At 42.5% G+C, this 14,715-nt stretch overlaps 1 protein-coding gene across 5 annotated transcripts in view; it reads left to right on the top strand.

Annotated features, from left to right (window-relative positions):
- The window catches only part of peb (pebbled), a 55,379-nt gene that overhangs the window by 36,747 nt on the left and 3,917 nt on the right, over nt 1-14,715 (top strand). For 2 of the 5 annotated variants that reach the window (XM_065476721.1, XM_065476730.1), the window contains exons 2-7: nt 2,987-3,128; nt 7,463-7,667; nt 10,751-11,019; nt 11,345-11,829; nt 12,118-13,235; nt 13,602-14,468. In XM_065476721.1, coding sequence (XP_065332793.1) covers nt 3,039-3,128; nt 7,463-7,667; nt 10,751-11,019; nt 11,345-11,829; nt 12,118-13,235; nt 13,602-14,468 — 3,034 coding nt within the window. In that variant the 5' untranslated portion in view covers nt 2,987-3,038. Of the gene's footprint in view, nt 1-2,986; nt 3,129-7,462; nt 7,668-10,152; nt 10,648-10,750; nt 11,020-11,344; nt 11,830-12,117; nt 13,236-13,601; nt 14,469-14,715 lie in introns of those variants that run through there. The other 3 variants (XM_065476746.1, XM_065476737.1, XM_065476756.1) reach the window with 2 other exon arrangements.

The raw sequence follows: 14,715 nt of genomic DNA, 5'->3' as shown, positions 1-14,715 counted from the left end.
GTATCATAAGCTAAACACCCGAGCTTAATATTGTCGATCAGACATTCATTACGAGGAAATTCACCGGTCTCAATAATTTCTGAAGAGAGAAAACAGGCCCCGCATGCTTAGCTGGAAATTCGTTGTCACATGTCGTGATCCAGAGCAATAAGGTTATAAACATTGGGATAGAGGGTCTCGAGGGTTGTAAAACACACACACGTACACCACCCCCCGGCACCGAATCTCCGCCTCAACAAAGAGGAAGGGATGAATGATAAATTATTAGCTCTTTTTTTCTGCTCCGTCTTTCAATGAAACGCACACGTTATCTCATTATTTGTGCGATTCCATGAAGCACACGGCAAAAAATCCGCGTCTGCGCCGCGTCGTAAATCACTTTCTCGTATTTCAGCAATTAATTTTGAGCGCGCGCGGCGGCAGCAAGCAAAAAGCATCTGCGCCGGTAATTGCTGTAATTGCGTCGTAATAGCCGTTGAACTGTTACAGCACGCATTTATTTCGTTACTCCAGCAGCATGCCGCAGCCGATGCGGCCAGGGAGAGAGAGAGAGAAAAAGATAATGTAATGCTCCGGTGAGCTCAATATAGCTTTGCCCTGTCCGCGGAAAAGATCGACTCTGCAGCTGCCGCTCGCCAAACGCGCGACGCACGATACAGTTGCCTATAATTACCCAGGATGCAAAACCCCCGCTAAATTATAAATAAAAAAAACTATGAGCATTATTTTCATCTTCATGTCTGATTTTTCGGAGCCGCATAATCAAAGTTTGAAATGAAATAATTTTAACGCTTAATGTGTGCTTCTTAGGATCTTAGTAAAGAATCAGTTAACGTTTTTTACTCCTTCTAACCGTCTCTCCTGTAGCACGTGCCGCTATGTGTATAGCAGATGGGGCGCATTCGGAAACATGCGAGGCAGGTGCTTTTCTCCAGCAGGCAGAAAAGGAACTGCTGGGCATCCGAAAGAAACGTTTTTACCTTTTCAATAACTTGCGGTTTTCTCTCAAGTTGTGGATCATATTGCTTTGTGATGATTTCTAGTAAATATTCGCCGCCAGAGCAATAAACATGTATCAAAGAGGGCTCCCCTATATAATCCCCGATGATATTTACCTGGTTTAATGTCACAAGGTAAATAAACACTCTTATTTTTGTGTACCAATTTTTCTCTACAAGTTCGTCTCGCACGAGATGATAAAAGATTAAATTCTGCCACTTCCTTTGACGTGTTTCATTTCAAAGCCTCTCAGTGGTCGAGCTGAGGGCAGAGATTAAAATGTTTGTTTGAGGTTTGCGTCGGCGCTGCACAGATTTAATTTGGATTTTCCTTCTACTGTATACGTCGTACATTTCCTCTCAAATAGAGCAAACCACAACTGATTTAGAGATGCAAAAACAAAATATTCTTGGGATTCCTAACCCCAAAGCCCCTACACAGATTCTATCACTGCAGTTGAGGTTCTAATCTTCTTGCCTCATCCTGTTTTGAAGCACGTCTGACCAGCACTATACCGTTTAAAATCAATCACTGGAAATGTTTTCAATATTATTTGATCTCATACGAGCGACCTCACTGTTGAAATGCAAACGCTTCTCGCCAATTTGAGTGCCGAGCCCGAGCATTCAGACTCAGTTGAGTGATGCAATGAGGTGACAAAATGCAAACGCGCATCCTGTCTTTGTGATGAGTATGGAGTTTATTTTGCTAGCTGTTCAAAAAGACTGCTCTCCCGACGAACACTCAAGCAATAGAATTTGAGAATCTTGCTGGTTATTTATTCCAGCAGTTTATAGTAGTTTTCTGCTGACGGCAAAAATAGCTTGAAGAACTCTTAAAATTTATTTTCAAAAGAATATCAATTAAAATTTAGGAGCTATAAATATATAATGGACATTTTTCTTTTAACTGTATTTTCTGAAATGATTGTTTGTTTTTTATGCAGACGAGACTTATTTGCTAATGTTTAAATAAAGCATACACCATAGCTTATGCAGGTGGGTGATGTGTAATATGCAGACCACAAATGGTGGTATTGTAAAGTGGCGAAACATGAAGCTGCAGGCAGATTTATATTTGCATTTTCAAAGTTATCTTGCAACCATTCACACATCGATGCTTTCACAATAGAATTTGTCATGTTTCGAATCGTTGGATGGTCTATAAACAACTCCTGAAAAATTGGTTGATATAGCATCGACAGCCCTTTTAACTTGTCTTAATTACGCATTTTTCTTGACTTGACAAAGTATTTTTAGGTGGCTTCGATGCCTCGTTTTCACTATTTTTTATTTCTGTCAAAAAAATTAGAATAACGTTTTGAAAACGGTGTAAGCTCCAAAATAACTATATTTTTGATTGCTTCATATGTAGAGATGCGGAACAAAAATTAAACAACAAATTCAATTGAAGCAAATTTAAGTGCCATATAAATTTTTTTCCTGATTGAAACACTTAAAAGATTCTTAAAAAAATATAAGTCAAATCTTAATAAAATACAATCGAATAGGAACTTAAAAGCTGCTGAGGAAAAAGATCGTCGTTAACCACACGTACCATTTGAAACAAAAAGTCTAGAGATGTGATAAAATCTTGAAACCACTCGAGAGGAAAATCGATAAAACCGAGTCTTTCCTCTACACGCCTATGAAAAAGCGAGCAACATCCGCTCACCAGACCTTCTGTTCAAAACTTGCGCACAAGAAACAGATTTCTAATATTTTAATTTAGAACTGCGCATTGAAGAACAATTATATTTCTGTCCTTCTGTAAAGTCTTAATTCCAAGCACGAATATTTAGCGATTTTTTCTTCCGCGTTGCACGGTTCTTTCCGCTGCAGCCTCGATCCTTTATTTCTTATCTGCTGGTAACCATGCAACCACACCTATCCGCTCCAATAAAAGCATAGTCGGGTCCGCCGCTAGAGGTCTGCGCGTGCTTTTCACTCTCGAGAGTCTGACCGAGCCTGGTCGGTGCTTCTTGCAGTGCGAATGGTCCTACTGGTGCCGCTCGCCTCCAGCACAGCAGCTGACTCACCATGGGACGCCCAGTGTTGAAAAAGCCGAAACGTCGGCCCCAGAAAAATGCGGCCAAAAAGCAGACGGCGCGCCGCCCTTCGCACCGGAACGTGAGTAAAGTCCGCTGCGATGACCCCTCTCGAATTGCACGCGCTCCTTTGGAGCTGTCAGCATTTTCCCATCTCGTTTTCTCGGTATTTCTTGCTTTGCTGCTGCGCTGTGTCTTTTATTTCAAAAGGTTCGCCAACCTTAGCTTTCTGCAAATTTTCATTTCGTCAGCGGATTTTTCAAGTATGGCAATCTCTGAAAAATTCCTCAGCACGCATTATTGGTGTTTAATAAGATGAGGTTAACGCACTTTCTTAACTTACAATTAATGCTTTTTTATCGCTTGCGTTACAATTTTATCGTCCTTTATGCGTATTATTTGATTATATACTTTACGGCGTCCACTAAGACGCATCACATTTCATAATATGTTAATTATTGTAAAATCTTGACGATGTACCCAAAATATTCGCCAAGAGTTTTATTTTAACAATCGGTGGAACAGATAAAAAGCAATCAACCTGTTCCCGCAATGTATATACATTTAAAGATTGTTTCTAGATATAGGTATATATAAACACCAAAGTACAGCTGCAACCCTATTTTCTAAATTCGCTACCTTTCCAAAATCCAGTATTTTTTGTTTCCAAATATTTATTAAACAATAATTGAAATAATGTGTCATGGCACAAATTGTTAACATTCCCCTCAAAGTAAAGTCAGTCGCGTAATTCCTTTTTTAATTATGACACATCACGAAAAGCTGAGCTATAATTGTATCGATCAAAACGAAAAAAATGACTCTCCACTAAGGATTTGCGTCATTGGAAAAGGGATCACGCCACTCATCTCGCTTGTGAACGCATACATTCCAACTTCCGTAGAACTTTCCTTGCTCGCACACTCGTACGCTCATCAGCATCCGCAAATTTATCTCTCTGCTACGCACTTTTCGCCTGAAAAACATCCTGCGCGCAAGTTCCTGCTCGATTCTTCTTCTGACGTGCAGGGTATTTTGCAATGTATGCTCGTTGCTCAAACTTCTCCGAATAAGGAGCTCAAATTCCAGATGCCGAGATGATTTCATCTCGCGGCTTTTTATCTCGGTATATCTGTAGTATTTGCGCGAAGCCGCCTTTCAGAGAGATTAGGCCGAAAAGGCCTACGACGCGCCGCTATGGAGTGAAACACCTCGTTTTGAACCTGTTCAAAAAGCGGCACTCGACTCGCGAATCACCGAGATTGCGTGGGCGTTATAAGATGCAAAAGTTCGGGCCCGATTTGGTTGTGTGTGTGCCAACCTCATCCCTGCCTCCGCCGCTAAAAGATAACGCATCGGAGATGGTGACGATGCGCTGTGTTTGCTCCTGCACACTAGACAGCCAGCTTATCTCGCTCTCTCGCCCTTTGTTGCAATAATGATGAAGCACAGATGCTGCTCCTTTTTATCTCTCGTCATCATCCCGTTTGCTCACGGTGCCTAACGCTCGCATTAATATTGATTAGATACTGTGTATGCGCTGCGGCGGTGCTGCTGGGACACCTCGTAATAATTTTGCTCGGTATTTTCAGATCAATATACAATAAAAAAAATCGGATTACTTAAACAATTCATAATTGTTGTGCTGAATAAAAGTAAACTCAAGTTAATTTTCAAGTTGTTTATGTGCATTAGTCAGAGAACAACAAGTCCTATAATATCATTCGAGAGAGCATAACATCCAATATCGATCTCCGGTCCGATGGTCATTGGTCGGGAGCTATTTCCTTTGAATTCAATCTTGCTCCACAAACAGGAAAGAAATATGACTCACTCAAGTAGCTAGAGAATTTTTTAATGCTCCAAACTGCCATCGTTTCAGGCCATATGTCCCCCTTTTTCACCTCTGCTTGACCTGGACCAACCTCGAGCCATGCATGAAATCCACCAAATAACGAAAAACAATTTTTATCTTCAAAATATTCGGCCTGCGCTTACGCGCGAGCTTGAAAAACACACGCGACGAGAGAAGGTGAAAAGTAGGATAAGGAAACAGCGACGGTGAAAAGATGCTGTGCGAGCAGTCGTGCGGCGGCTCATTATCCGACCGATTGCGTCATGTTTTCCCCGAGTCACGTGATATGCACGGCAGCCAAGCAAGAAGAGCAGCAGGTGATGCTGATGTTTAATGCTTATCTCCAGTCTGATGGATCAGTCACTTTTCTGAAAACATCACACTCACACGTATAGCTGCTAATTTGATCATTTGTCGGAGCTTCTGATGCGAATCGTCAGAGAAATAACAGTGCGATTTTTAGCATGAGTCACTTTTTGTTTTCAGCCGCATTTTAAATCTCAATATCTAAAATTATTTTCACCGTTTTTCGGGTGAGATTTGTTGGTATCAAAGCTCAACCTTCTTGCAGCAAAAGTAAACAATGGACATTATTTATTTCTTCACATAATATCAGTTTTGAAATTTGCGTGAGAAATATGTCACCAATAAAATGGAAAGCATCCGCGCGCGCCGTCAATCAAAAATATCAAAACACCAAAGCAGCGCTCGCGGCGAGCTGAGAAAAGTGCGTCTGTCGCATCTTCCGCTGATTTGTGTGTCGCAAGCGCTGCCGAGATGATAATTTTCAGCGTGCCTCTGCTACTATAATTGATGCTGGATCATGCCAAGGCCATAAACACGCGCGCGATGTCTCACTCTCTCTGCGCTGCCACCTTACGCACAGTAGCAGCTCATCAACTAATTATCGCCGCGTGTGTAATAGATGGGGAACACGCTTAGCTTGGAAAATCATAATACATTTTGTATTCGGTGTCATTCTCGGGCCATTGTCGGTGCCTAGATGACGTCAATCAAACGGAGAGCGATAAAACTCGGTGTAAAAGAATATCAGGCAAGTAAGATGATTTGTGCTGATTGCAATGTTTTACTTTTTGAGGCCTGGTCTGTGCATGGGCGCGTCCGGGTGATGATTGTAAAAAGCCAGTGAAAGTGTGAGCGCTCTATGCCACTCATATACAACGAAAACAAAACCCGGCGGCGACAATTAGTAGCTACTGATGAACCAATAATTATTTTGTGCAACGCAAAATTGTTGCATCCTTCAGCCAGCCAATAATTTCCCAACGGCCTCACTAAAGTAACCGCAAAAGAGACGTGCTTGTAATTTTCGTAAATCAAATTCCGCTCGTTTGCACAACGCAATTCATTAAATCGCGTGCGATTTCTGGAATTCGTCCCAAGGTTCAAAGATTATTCGACCCAAACGGAAACGGGCTAAGTTAAATAAAATAAAGTCTTGTTCAATGCAACATTTTTCTTCGATCATTGCTTAGAAAATCATCACCCGGCATTTTGATAATTTGCATCATTTTGCTCCAAATCTTTCAAATATAAAATATATAATAGAGAGTTATGTTTTTGTTTTAGCTGACGTAATTAATTATTATTCTTTGTTAAGTTAGACATAGAAATTGAAGGCTAAATGAACAATTTAGATGCGTTTCTGCATTACACTAATTTCGCTTGAGCTTTTTCGTCTTGAAATTCAAACCTGTTGAACTGCTTTGGGCAAAGTAAGCAAGCAAGGGAGAGCAAACAACGTGCTGAGCAGTACGTTTCATGTATAGAGATGGAATTTGATGATCCGTGGCGTTTTATCGAAGACGGCTTCAAGTCACTGAAATCTGTTGTGTAAAGACATGGTTGTTTCTTTTTAATCGTTGCTGATGATGCTTCAAGAATCTCTGGATTGCGCAATAAAAAAACATTTTTTATTTTAATGGTTCTTTTACACCCCTATTTTTTCATGTAGACTGGTTAAGTTTTCAAAGTGCATCATCAAAGAAAGCATATAACCTCGATAAATATCTTGGTTAAATATTTTCTCAATTGAGTCAGAGTTAATTGGAAGTTGCACAAGATACAGTGTATCCCATAATATTTTATAATTAATTGAAACCTTTTTTCCGAAATGCTTGCATGTGTCAATTTCGTCAAAAAGTCCTTATTGGAGGAGCTCACAGAAAAGAATTATGACCAGAGTTATTTCTGCTGAGTCACGAGAAAAATCATCTTGTTTAGTTTCCAAACGTTTTATCTTGAAGAACATCATCTATCACTATTTATTGCACTTTTCGGGGGCAATAAATAACAAAATGCTGTGGGTTATAACATATTTCATCCTTGTTTTTTTCTTCATTTTGTTTCCTTTATCCAGAGAGGTCCATATATTTTGTTTTCTTTTTTTCTCAATAGCTTCAACGCTAAAAAGGTTCTTTCTTCCTTTCTTTGAAGAAGATATATTATGTTTTTATTCTTTTTATTTCTCAATTTGAAATAATGCTGTTCCAAGGGTTGTTATTTCGAAATTCTCACTACCTCTCTTTCCTTTGTTACAGGCTGAGATGCGCGACACTCCTGTATTGGGCTCTGCCCATGCTATCCCCTCCACAACCACCACCTCAGATGCATCTTCTCCCACAGCCGCCTCTGTACTCTCTTCGCCAGTCTTGCCCGTGGACTCCTGCTCGACGGTTCAGTCTCCGACCGGTAGATCATCCTCGAGGAGAACTCGACTCTCGGACTCGCTTCAGAAAATCATAAGTAAGTCACGCTTTTGATCTTATGTGTTTCTTTCCCGAAACAAATTTTGAGAGTGGATTCAAACCATCTCTTTGCCTACTGGAAAAACGCGCTTTGCCAGGGGCTCCTTATTGGCTTCTTAACTCCTAATAATGCAAAATATTACATTTTGCGTTGATTTTATATTTGTTTGAATTATCTGCAGCAGATGATGCGTATAAATTCCGGCATTGACTCAGCGTTGAAAGTTGAGTTTTTTATTGTGCAGGTTATGAATCAGTTAGCATCGAGGTATATACTTTTTTGTGACTTGGTTAGTGGCCACTTTAGAAAAGTTGTTTGTCTTGGCATAAAATGGGGTGCCCACTCGTTAAATATGCACGCTTATTAAATCACCAGCATAATAACTGCATCATTACCTTTTTCTGAAAATACTTATTTCTGTATACTCTGTAAGCCTTAATCTTTGAAACGCACATTGCCCTATATTTCCAACTTTATCTCCTTAATGGACCGTCTTTCCAACTTCAAAAACAAGTATTGTTTGTATCACAGCCGTACTAAATTTCTGTTTTCGAAAACAAAATCTTTTAACGCTTACCAAAGAAGTTGCAGGAAAATATTGTCAAAACGATTCAGTGATATTGTGTAAAGTGGTCCTCAAAATCTCCTTGAAACATAACACGTAAACATCTTATTTCGTAAATTTCGAGAAGCACTCACACACACAATATACTTCTACATCTCGATCTATTGCGACAGACAAAAAATCTTGTTTTTCTCCTAAATCCCTCTCGGTCCGTATTGACTTACTCATCATATTTCCCTCGCTCGCTCTGATGCTGCGTGCGCGAGTTGAAATATTGTAACGACGGAGGCATGCAAAATGCTGTGAGGATGCGTCATCTAATTAATATATACCTGCTCGCCTCCTCTCAGCCACGTGGTCGTTCCTTTTTGTTTGTAAATAATGGTGTTCGAGAAGAGCTTGTTTGTCTCTTTATATATATTTTATTTACTCAGCGCAAGTGAGAGCGGAAAGAATGGAAAAAAGTATTAAGAGCGCGGCGCAGAGGCTAAAAAGGTGTCAACCCGTTTGTGGCAAATGAGGAAAGAAATGAATAAGCCTCATTGTATTCACCGGCACAGCACTGTAGTGTGCTTGCTTTGTTCGGAATTAATTATTGAGGTTGGAAAGCTTAATTTGATTCGTGTGTGTGTTTGTCTGCTGATAGCGATGAGTTGATTTCCAATTAATTTGATCTGAAATATATAATTGGAATGCGCCGTGCCCTAAAGTATCAAGCGCATTAAAATGAGACACGTTACCTTGATCTCTTTAATCATGGAAATATTTATCTAGAAGGTGGAATTAACGTGTTTATTAAGTGATCAATTTTGTAAACTTCCGAATCTGCATTCTTTGAAATGATGGAAAAGTTTAGAGTTTCCTGTTAAGAAATCAAATTTAAATGTGTAGTTGCACAACTTGATATCTTTTCGTCATTTCCCAAATGATTGCTCTGATATAAACACACTTCAGCCCTGCGTGTATTACGCATAATTGCTTTATTTGTTTTTAATGACCAGATTTGAAAACCGTTCTTTATCGAAAGAGACGCTTTTTTTCAAATTTCAACACAAACGCCGCATTGCAATCGACACCATGCACGTTGATTTATTTGCGGCCCACATTGAAAAATGCAAAATTATATTTGTAGGTCCATTACCACTAAAATACTTTACGGAAAAATGAGGTTTAAAGATAAAGATTCTCGGGATGTCACTAATGGGTCCTTTAAGTGGTTCCAAACAAGAAAATCAATTTAGAAGTCAAAACAGAATGTTTTGAAGGCGCTCATCCTGATAAAAATCCGTATTAGTTCTCGGGCACCGTCTGCACAACTGATTGCGAACTATGCAACCTGCTTAGCAGCCAAAACTTGTTGCATCTCAGTCAATGCTTTTTATTACGCGGGAGAGATGAAGCGAAACATCTCATCTCGCTTACAAATTTGCTCTAGTTCCCCAGATCGAAAATAAACGCGATTTGAGTCGACCGGGCCTAGGATGGAAAAAAGTAGATACTTCTGACTTCTGCTGACGTCGTATATTCGAAGAGACACGCTCTGAATGCGTATTCACGCGTTACTCCTCCTGCCTCATCTTTCGCTATCCATGCATTGAGTTGAGAAAAGAAAAATAGATCTCGCACACATGCCTACAGCAAAGTCAGTAGGTTTATCTGCTTGAAAACGCTGCCGTGCGTCTCTTAAGCGATTTTTCACACTTTCATTCGCCGTTACACGTTTGCCGCAGATCGATCCGAACGAGTGCATGCAAATTGAGTTTTCCGTTCGAGCTGGCACTTGCATGCTCCAAGTTTGCAACACAGGGAAATAATTCCAATGATGAGCGGCCCGCAGATGCTGGATTCCAGCTGCCAAAATATTCGCTGCGGAATTATCTCGAGAAATTCCTGAGAAGATGCCGCATTTTTATATCGTGATGCGCTTTATCTAACATTTAATCTAGGATATTAATGGGTCACAACCCACTGTTGATATTACAATTAGCCTGGCGGCGATGACACGTCTCTTAAACACTTTCGTTCGCGCGCCTCCTGACACCATCTGCATCTGAACGCGCACACCCTTCCGCCCTTTGTGTCCGATCACAAATATCTAGTGCCACTTTTTATCAGCAGTCTGTTCTCGTTTTTCACACCGCGAATTGCAAAACTTTTTCTGCCGCCATTGTCAAGACAATGGCAGCCACGATAATTGTCCGTGAGTGTGCGTAAAACGAAGATAATGCGCCCCGTCCCAGTTATCGGGAATGGCACCAAAACACACTCGCAGTTCGACCGCACGGTTTCTGATGTCTAAACATGCATTCACACTGTACACACGGGGAGACAGCAAAAGGATGTTGCGGTCCATTTAAAGCATGTCAAAGCCATTCTTAATTCGACGAAACGCCAGTTTCCTCTCCGCTTACTGTAATTTCTCTTTCTTTTTCTCGCACAAGTTGCTAAATTGTTATGCTAATCGATTGAGCAATAATGTCACGCTCTGCTCACATTTGTCGCCGTTTGCCCGTAGATTCGTCCTCGCCTGAGACTCGCAGCAGCCCCAGCTCGACCGACCTGAGTCAAGACACGAGCCTCAACACGACGGGACCGCAACTGGTGTCCAGCAGCCCTCTCTCCTCGCCGCCCGAGTCGCTCAAGGGCTCCAGCCCTTTGGAAACCGACTTGATGCAGCCGGCAGACGAGCCGATGCCGATGCCCAGCGCGGTAGTCGATCAGGCACCCCCCAAAATGACAGGCGCCAGGAAGCGGAAACCCTGGCGCGCGTATAAACGATCTCAGGTAAGCAGCGTGTGCGTCTTTCGCCGGATGTCAACTGTGAACGCCTTGTTAATAATCGCTACCGGCGCCTGCCATCGATCAGCAATAATTAACGTTTTATTATGAGTCAAAATAAATTGACTGTTAGGTGGTAAAGGGCTTTTCAATTGATTTTAACTTTTTGATTAATAAACTAAACAATTCAGTAATTCAATGATCCTGGGCTTACAAATCGCATTAAAGTCTTTGTTAAAAGTAAATATGGTCCATGCTTATTTTTAATTTGATAAACAAATAGATGGTTCGTGTATTAATTTTTTAACTCTTGTTTTCCCTCCCTTTCCAGAACCCTATTGACGAACGCTTAAAACCGCAGGAGCTATCTCAAAAATGTCCCTCACCCTCAGACGCTAGCTCAAGCGAGGTGTGTACCGAGGGCGAAGATGATGGCTCCAAGCATGTGTGTCCAGTGTGCAACATCAGCTTCGACCAGCAACACGACTTCACCCTGCACATCAGGAGTCACAACATAGCGTCCTCTAGCTGTGGCGGCAGCAGCAGCAACAGCAGCACGCCGCTCAACCAGAATAACAACAGCAAGGGCTTTGGCTGCAGCATCTGCCAGAAGACGCTGAGCTCGTCCAGCTCGCTGGACAGGCACATGTTGGTGCACTCGGGAGAGAGACCGTTCCAATGCAGCATCTGCGGACAGACGTTCACCACCAACGGCAACATGCACCGCCACATGCGCACCCACAACAATAATAACAACTGCAGCGTCAATAATAATGACAGCGATAGCAGCGATGAAAACAAGTGCAACAAAAAGAGGTTTGCGTTGTTTGAAAAATTTTATATTAATGTTTGCTGCCTGGTTGAATGATTTATCCTTTTTATTTTGTAGAAAAACAGAAATTTTGCAGCTTTGCCATTAAGTAAAAATTACATTTATTGAAAACATTTTTTGCTATATTAATCATTCAAATTGATGAAAAATTGTGCCTCTTTGGAAAAAAGAAAATAGTGATTGCGCAAAATTTATTTACCAATTTAGCACACGATTTATTGATCTTTGATTTACCATCAAATAAATGAAATTTATAAAAAAATTGCTTCCAGGAAGTCAAATGGCGACGCAAATCATGGAATTCCAGCAAAGAGACGCAGCCTCTCTCCGCCATCTGACTCTGGCTCAAGATTGCTGTGCGGCAAGTGCACCCTCACCTTCGATGGAGTGCGAGAGCTCAATCTGCACCGATATGCCGCCCATGGAGACGACTCGGTAACTGCTGGTGAAAATAATAGAAAATCCCTGAAGGGGTTGAATGGTCTCGACTTTGTGGACTTCTCAACCAGCAAATTCCCTTTGATCGCGGCGGCGTATATAGAGCGCTCAAAAGAGGGCTGGTTCCAATGTAAGGAGTGCGAGCGGGCTTTTCCATCCGATGCCTCGCTGAGAATGCACGTGGATTCCGCGCACTCTGCCGCAGCAGCTCTCAACGCTGCTTCCAAAGAACTGATGTACTCCAGGCGCAAGCTGCAGTATGAAGAACAGAAGGAGGACTTTTTTGCCGGCCTTGACCTGCAAACAAAAAGCCCGTCGTCTACGCCGTCCCCAAGCATCAAAGTCCGGTCTATCAGCGAGCTGTCTAACCACTCTAAATTCACTGAAAACAAAGAAGAGCCAGTCGAAGGAGAGCTGGAGAAATCGACCTCTTCGTCCTCTGATGAAAGTCTGCGCCAGATGAAACTCAAGGGAGAATTCCCGTGCCGCCTGTGCACCATGGTCTTTCCCAACTTGCGGGCGCTCAAGGGTCACAGCAGAATCCATTTCGAAAAGGGGGGCCCTTACCAATGCAACATGTGCATCGCCAAGTACGACGAAAAAAACTCCCTGGTGCAGCACATGCGGAGTCACAATGGAGAGAGGCCGTTCATGTGCCGCCTCTGCCACTACGCCTTCACCACCAAGGCCAACTGCGAGCGTCACCTGCGTGTCAAGCACCAACTGGACAACAGGGAAGATATCAGAAACTCTATCCAATGCACTCCGGAGGGCGGCGTTCAGCCTGATAAGCCTCATGAGTGCGCCAAGTGCGACAGACCTTTTCCTACCAGGGTAGCAGCCCTCAGCCACGTTGCCATTGAGCACCCCACCTTCTCTGCCGCTGACCTAGTCAGGCTAGGAGCTGACCCTGAAGAGATGGAGGACGAGAAAAAGTTGCTGATGTCACCTTGTGAGTAGTGATTTTCTTTTTTCTGTTTTAGTGAATGTGATTTTATCTGTGGGTTGGACCACGTACCATGTCTTGTTGCATTGCAGAATTCGGAAGTCACACTGCCCAAAAATATTTTTCAATAATTAAATTCAAGATTCTTATTTGAAAATTAAAAAAACTCCCTTATTAAAATTAATTTTTTTAGAAATTTTGGCATTGTTGCACTTATAATTTCAGATGTTTTTCATAAGAATTAAACATTTCATGTAACATTACTTGCCTTAAAAGTAATTGAATATTATTTTAACTTATAATCCACAAATTAGTGAATCTGTTCCAATATCACGTCATTTTATTTAAATTTTTTGTGAATTATTGTTACAGACAACTCTCCTCGTCGCTGCAGCTCCAGCTCCAGCAGGGATAGCATTTCTCCTCCAACGGCAACCGCTCTCGACCTTAGCGTCGACGACGTTCTAGATCTCAGCAAGAAGCCGGCCCCTTCGGCCTCTGTCTCCTCCACCATACCAAAGGCGCCATTGACCGTCCAAGAAGAGCCGGAAGATCTCACCAAGCCGAAGCACAACATACCTCTCATTCCACCTCACATTCCTCAAGTTCAGCACATTCCATACTTCCCTGCACCGCATCCGCAGTACTTCACGCCGCCTCTGCTGAGCCGGTTTTCATACATGAATGGAAGGTCGCCGTACCCTGACAGCATGCTGCCCCTGCTGCCCTTCTTGCACAACATGCAGCTCGCCGCGCAGCCACCCCCACCGCCGCCCCAGGTCGCGCAGATGTCCTCGCTGGAAGAGGCCCAGAAGCAACTGCTGCGTGGTCTCCAACTGAGCTCAGGTGGATCGCTGGTCCTCGACTCCCTTCGCAAGCCCCCGGCGACAGTTGTCGAGCCTTCCAGGGTCAAGTCGCCTGTGCTGCCGCAAGCAAAGCCGTCGCCCAGCGAGGCGGTGGCAAAGAGCAACTCGCCCGGCGTGGTGGTGATCAAGAACGGAGTGCTCATGCCCAAGCAGAAGCAGAGGCGCTATCGCACTGAGCGACCCTTTGTATGCCCACACTGCCACGCGCGCTTCACTCTTAGGTCAAACATGGAGCGCCACGTGAAGCAGCAGCATCCACAGTGCTGGAAGAAGCGGCCGCGAGGCGGACGACGATCCTCACCAACTAGCCTGACTGCCATGCCTGCCGATCCGGCGCCTCTCGCGTTCAATGCCCCAGTTGCAAGTGACAGTGGTGAGTTAATTATCAAATTTAAAATTTGCATGACGCGGGAACTACGAAAATCATGAAGAATATTGCTAGAAACGTAAAAAAATTAAACCTCTTGTTATTTTTAATTAAATTTAAACTTAAAATAAAACAAGCTCTAAATGATACCTTCATTTAAGGTCAAGCTGGGGACAATTTGAAAAAGTACTCTTCAAATACAAAGTATGTTCAATAGGGTTAAACATTTTTGAGTATATAAAGTCGGTTATAA

The sequence above is a fragment of the Cloeon dipterum genome, chromosome 1 (assembly GCF_949628265.1).
Source record: "Cloeon dipterum chromosome 1, ieCloDipt1.1, whole genome shotgun sequence".
Classification (NCBI taxonomy): Eukaryota; Metazoa; Arthropoda; class Insecta; order Ephemeroptera; family Baetidae; genus Cloeon; species Cloeon dipterum.
Note: the sequence above shows the minus strand (reverse complement) of the source record. Positions and strands in the feature narration are given on the sequence as shown.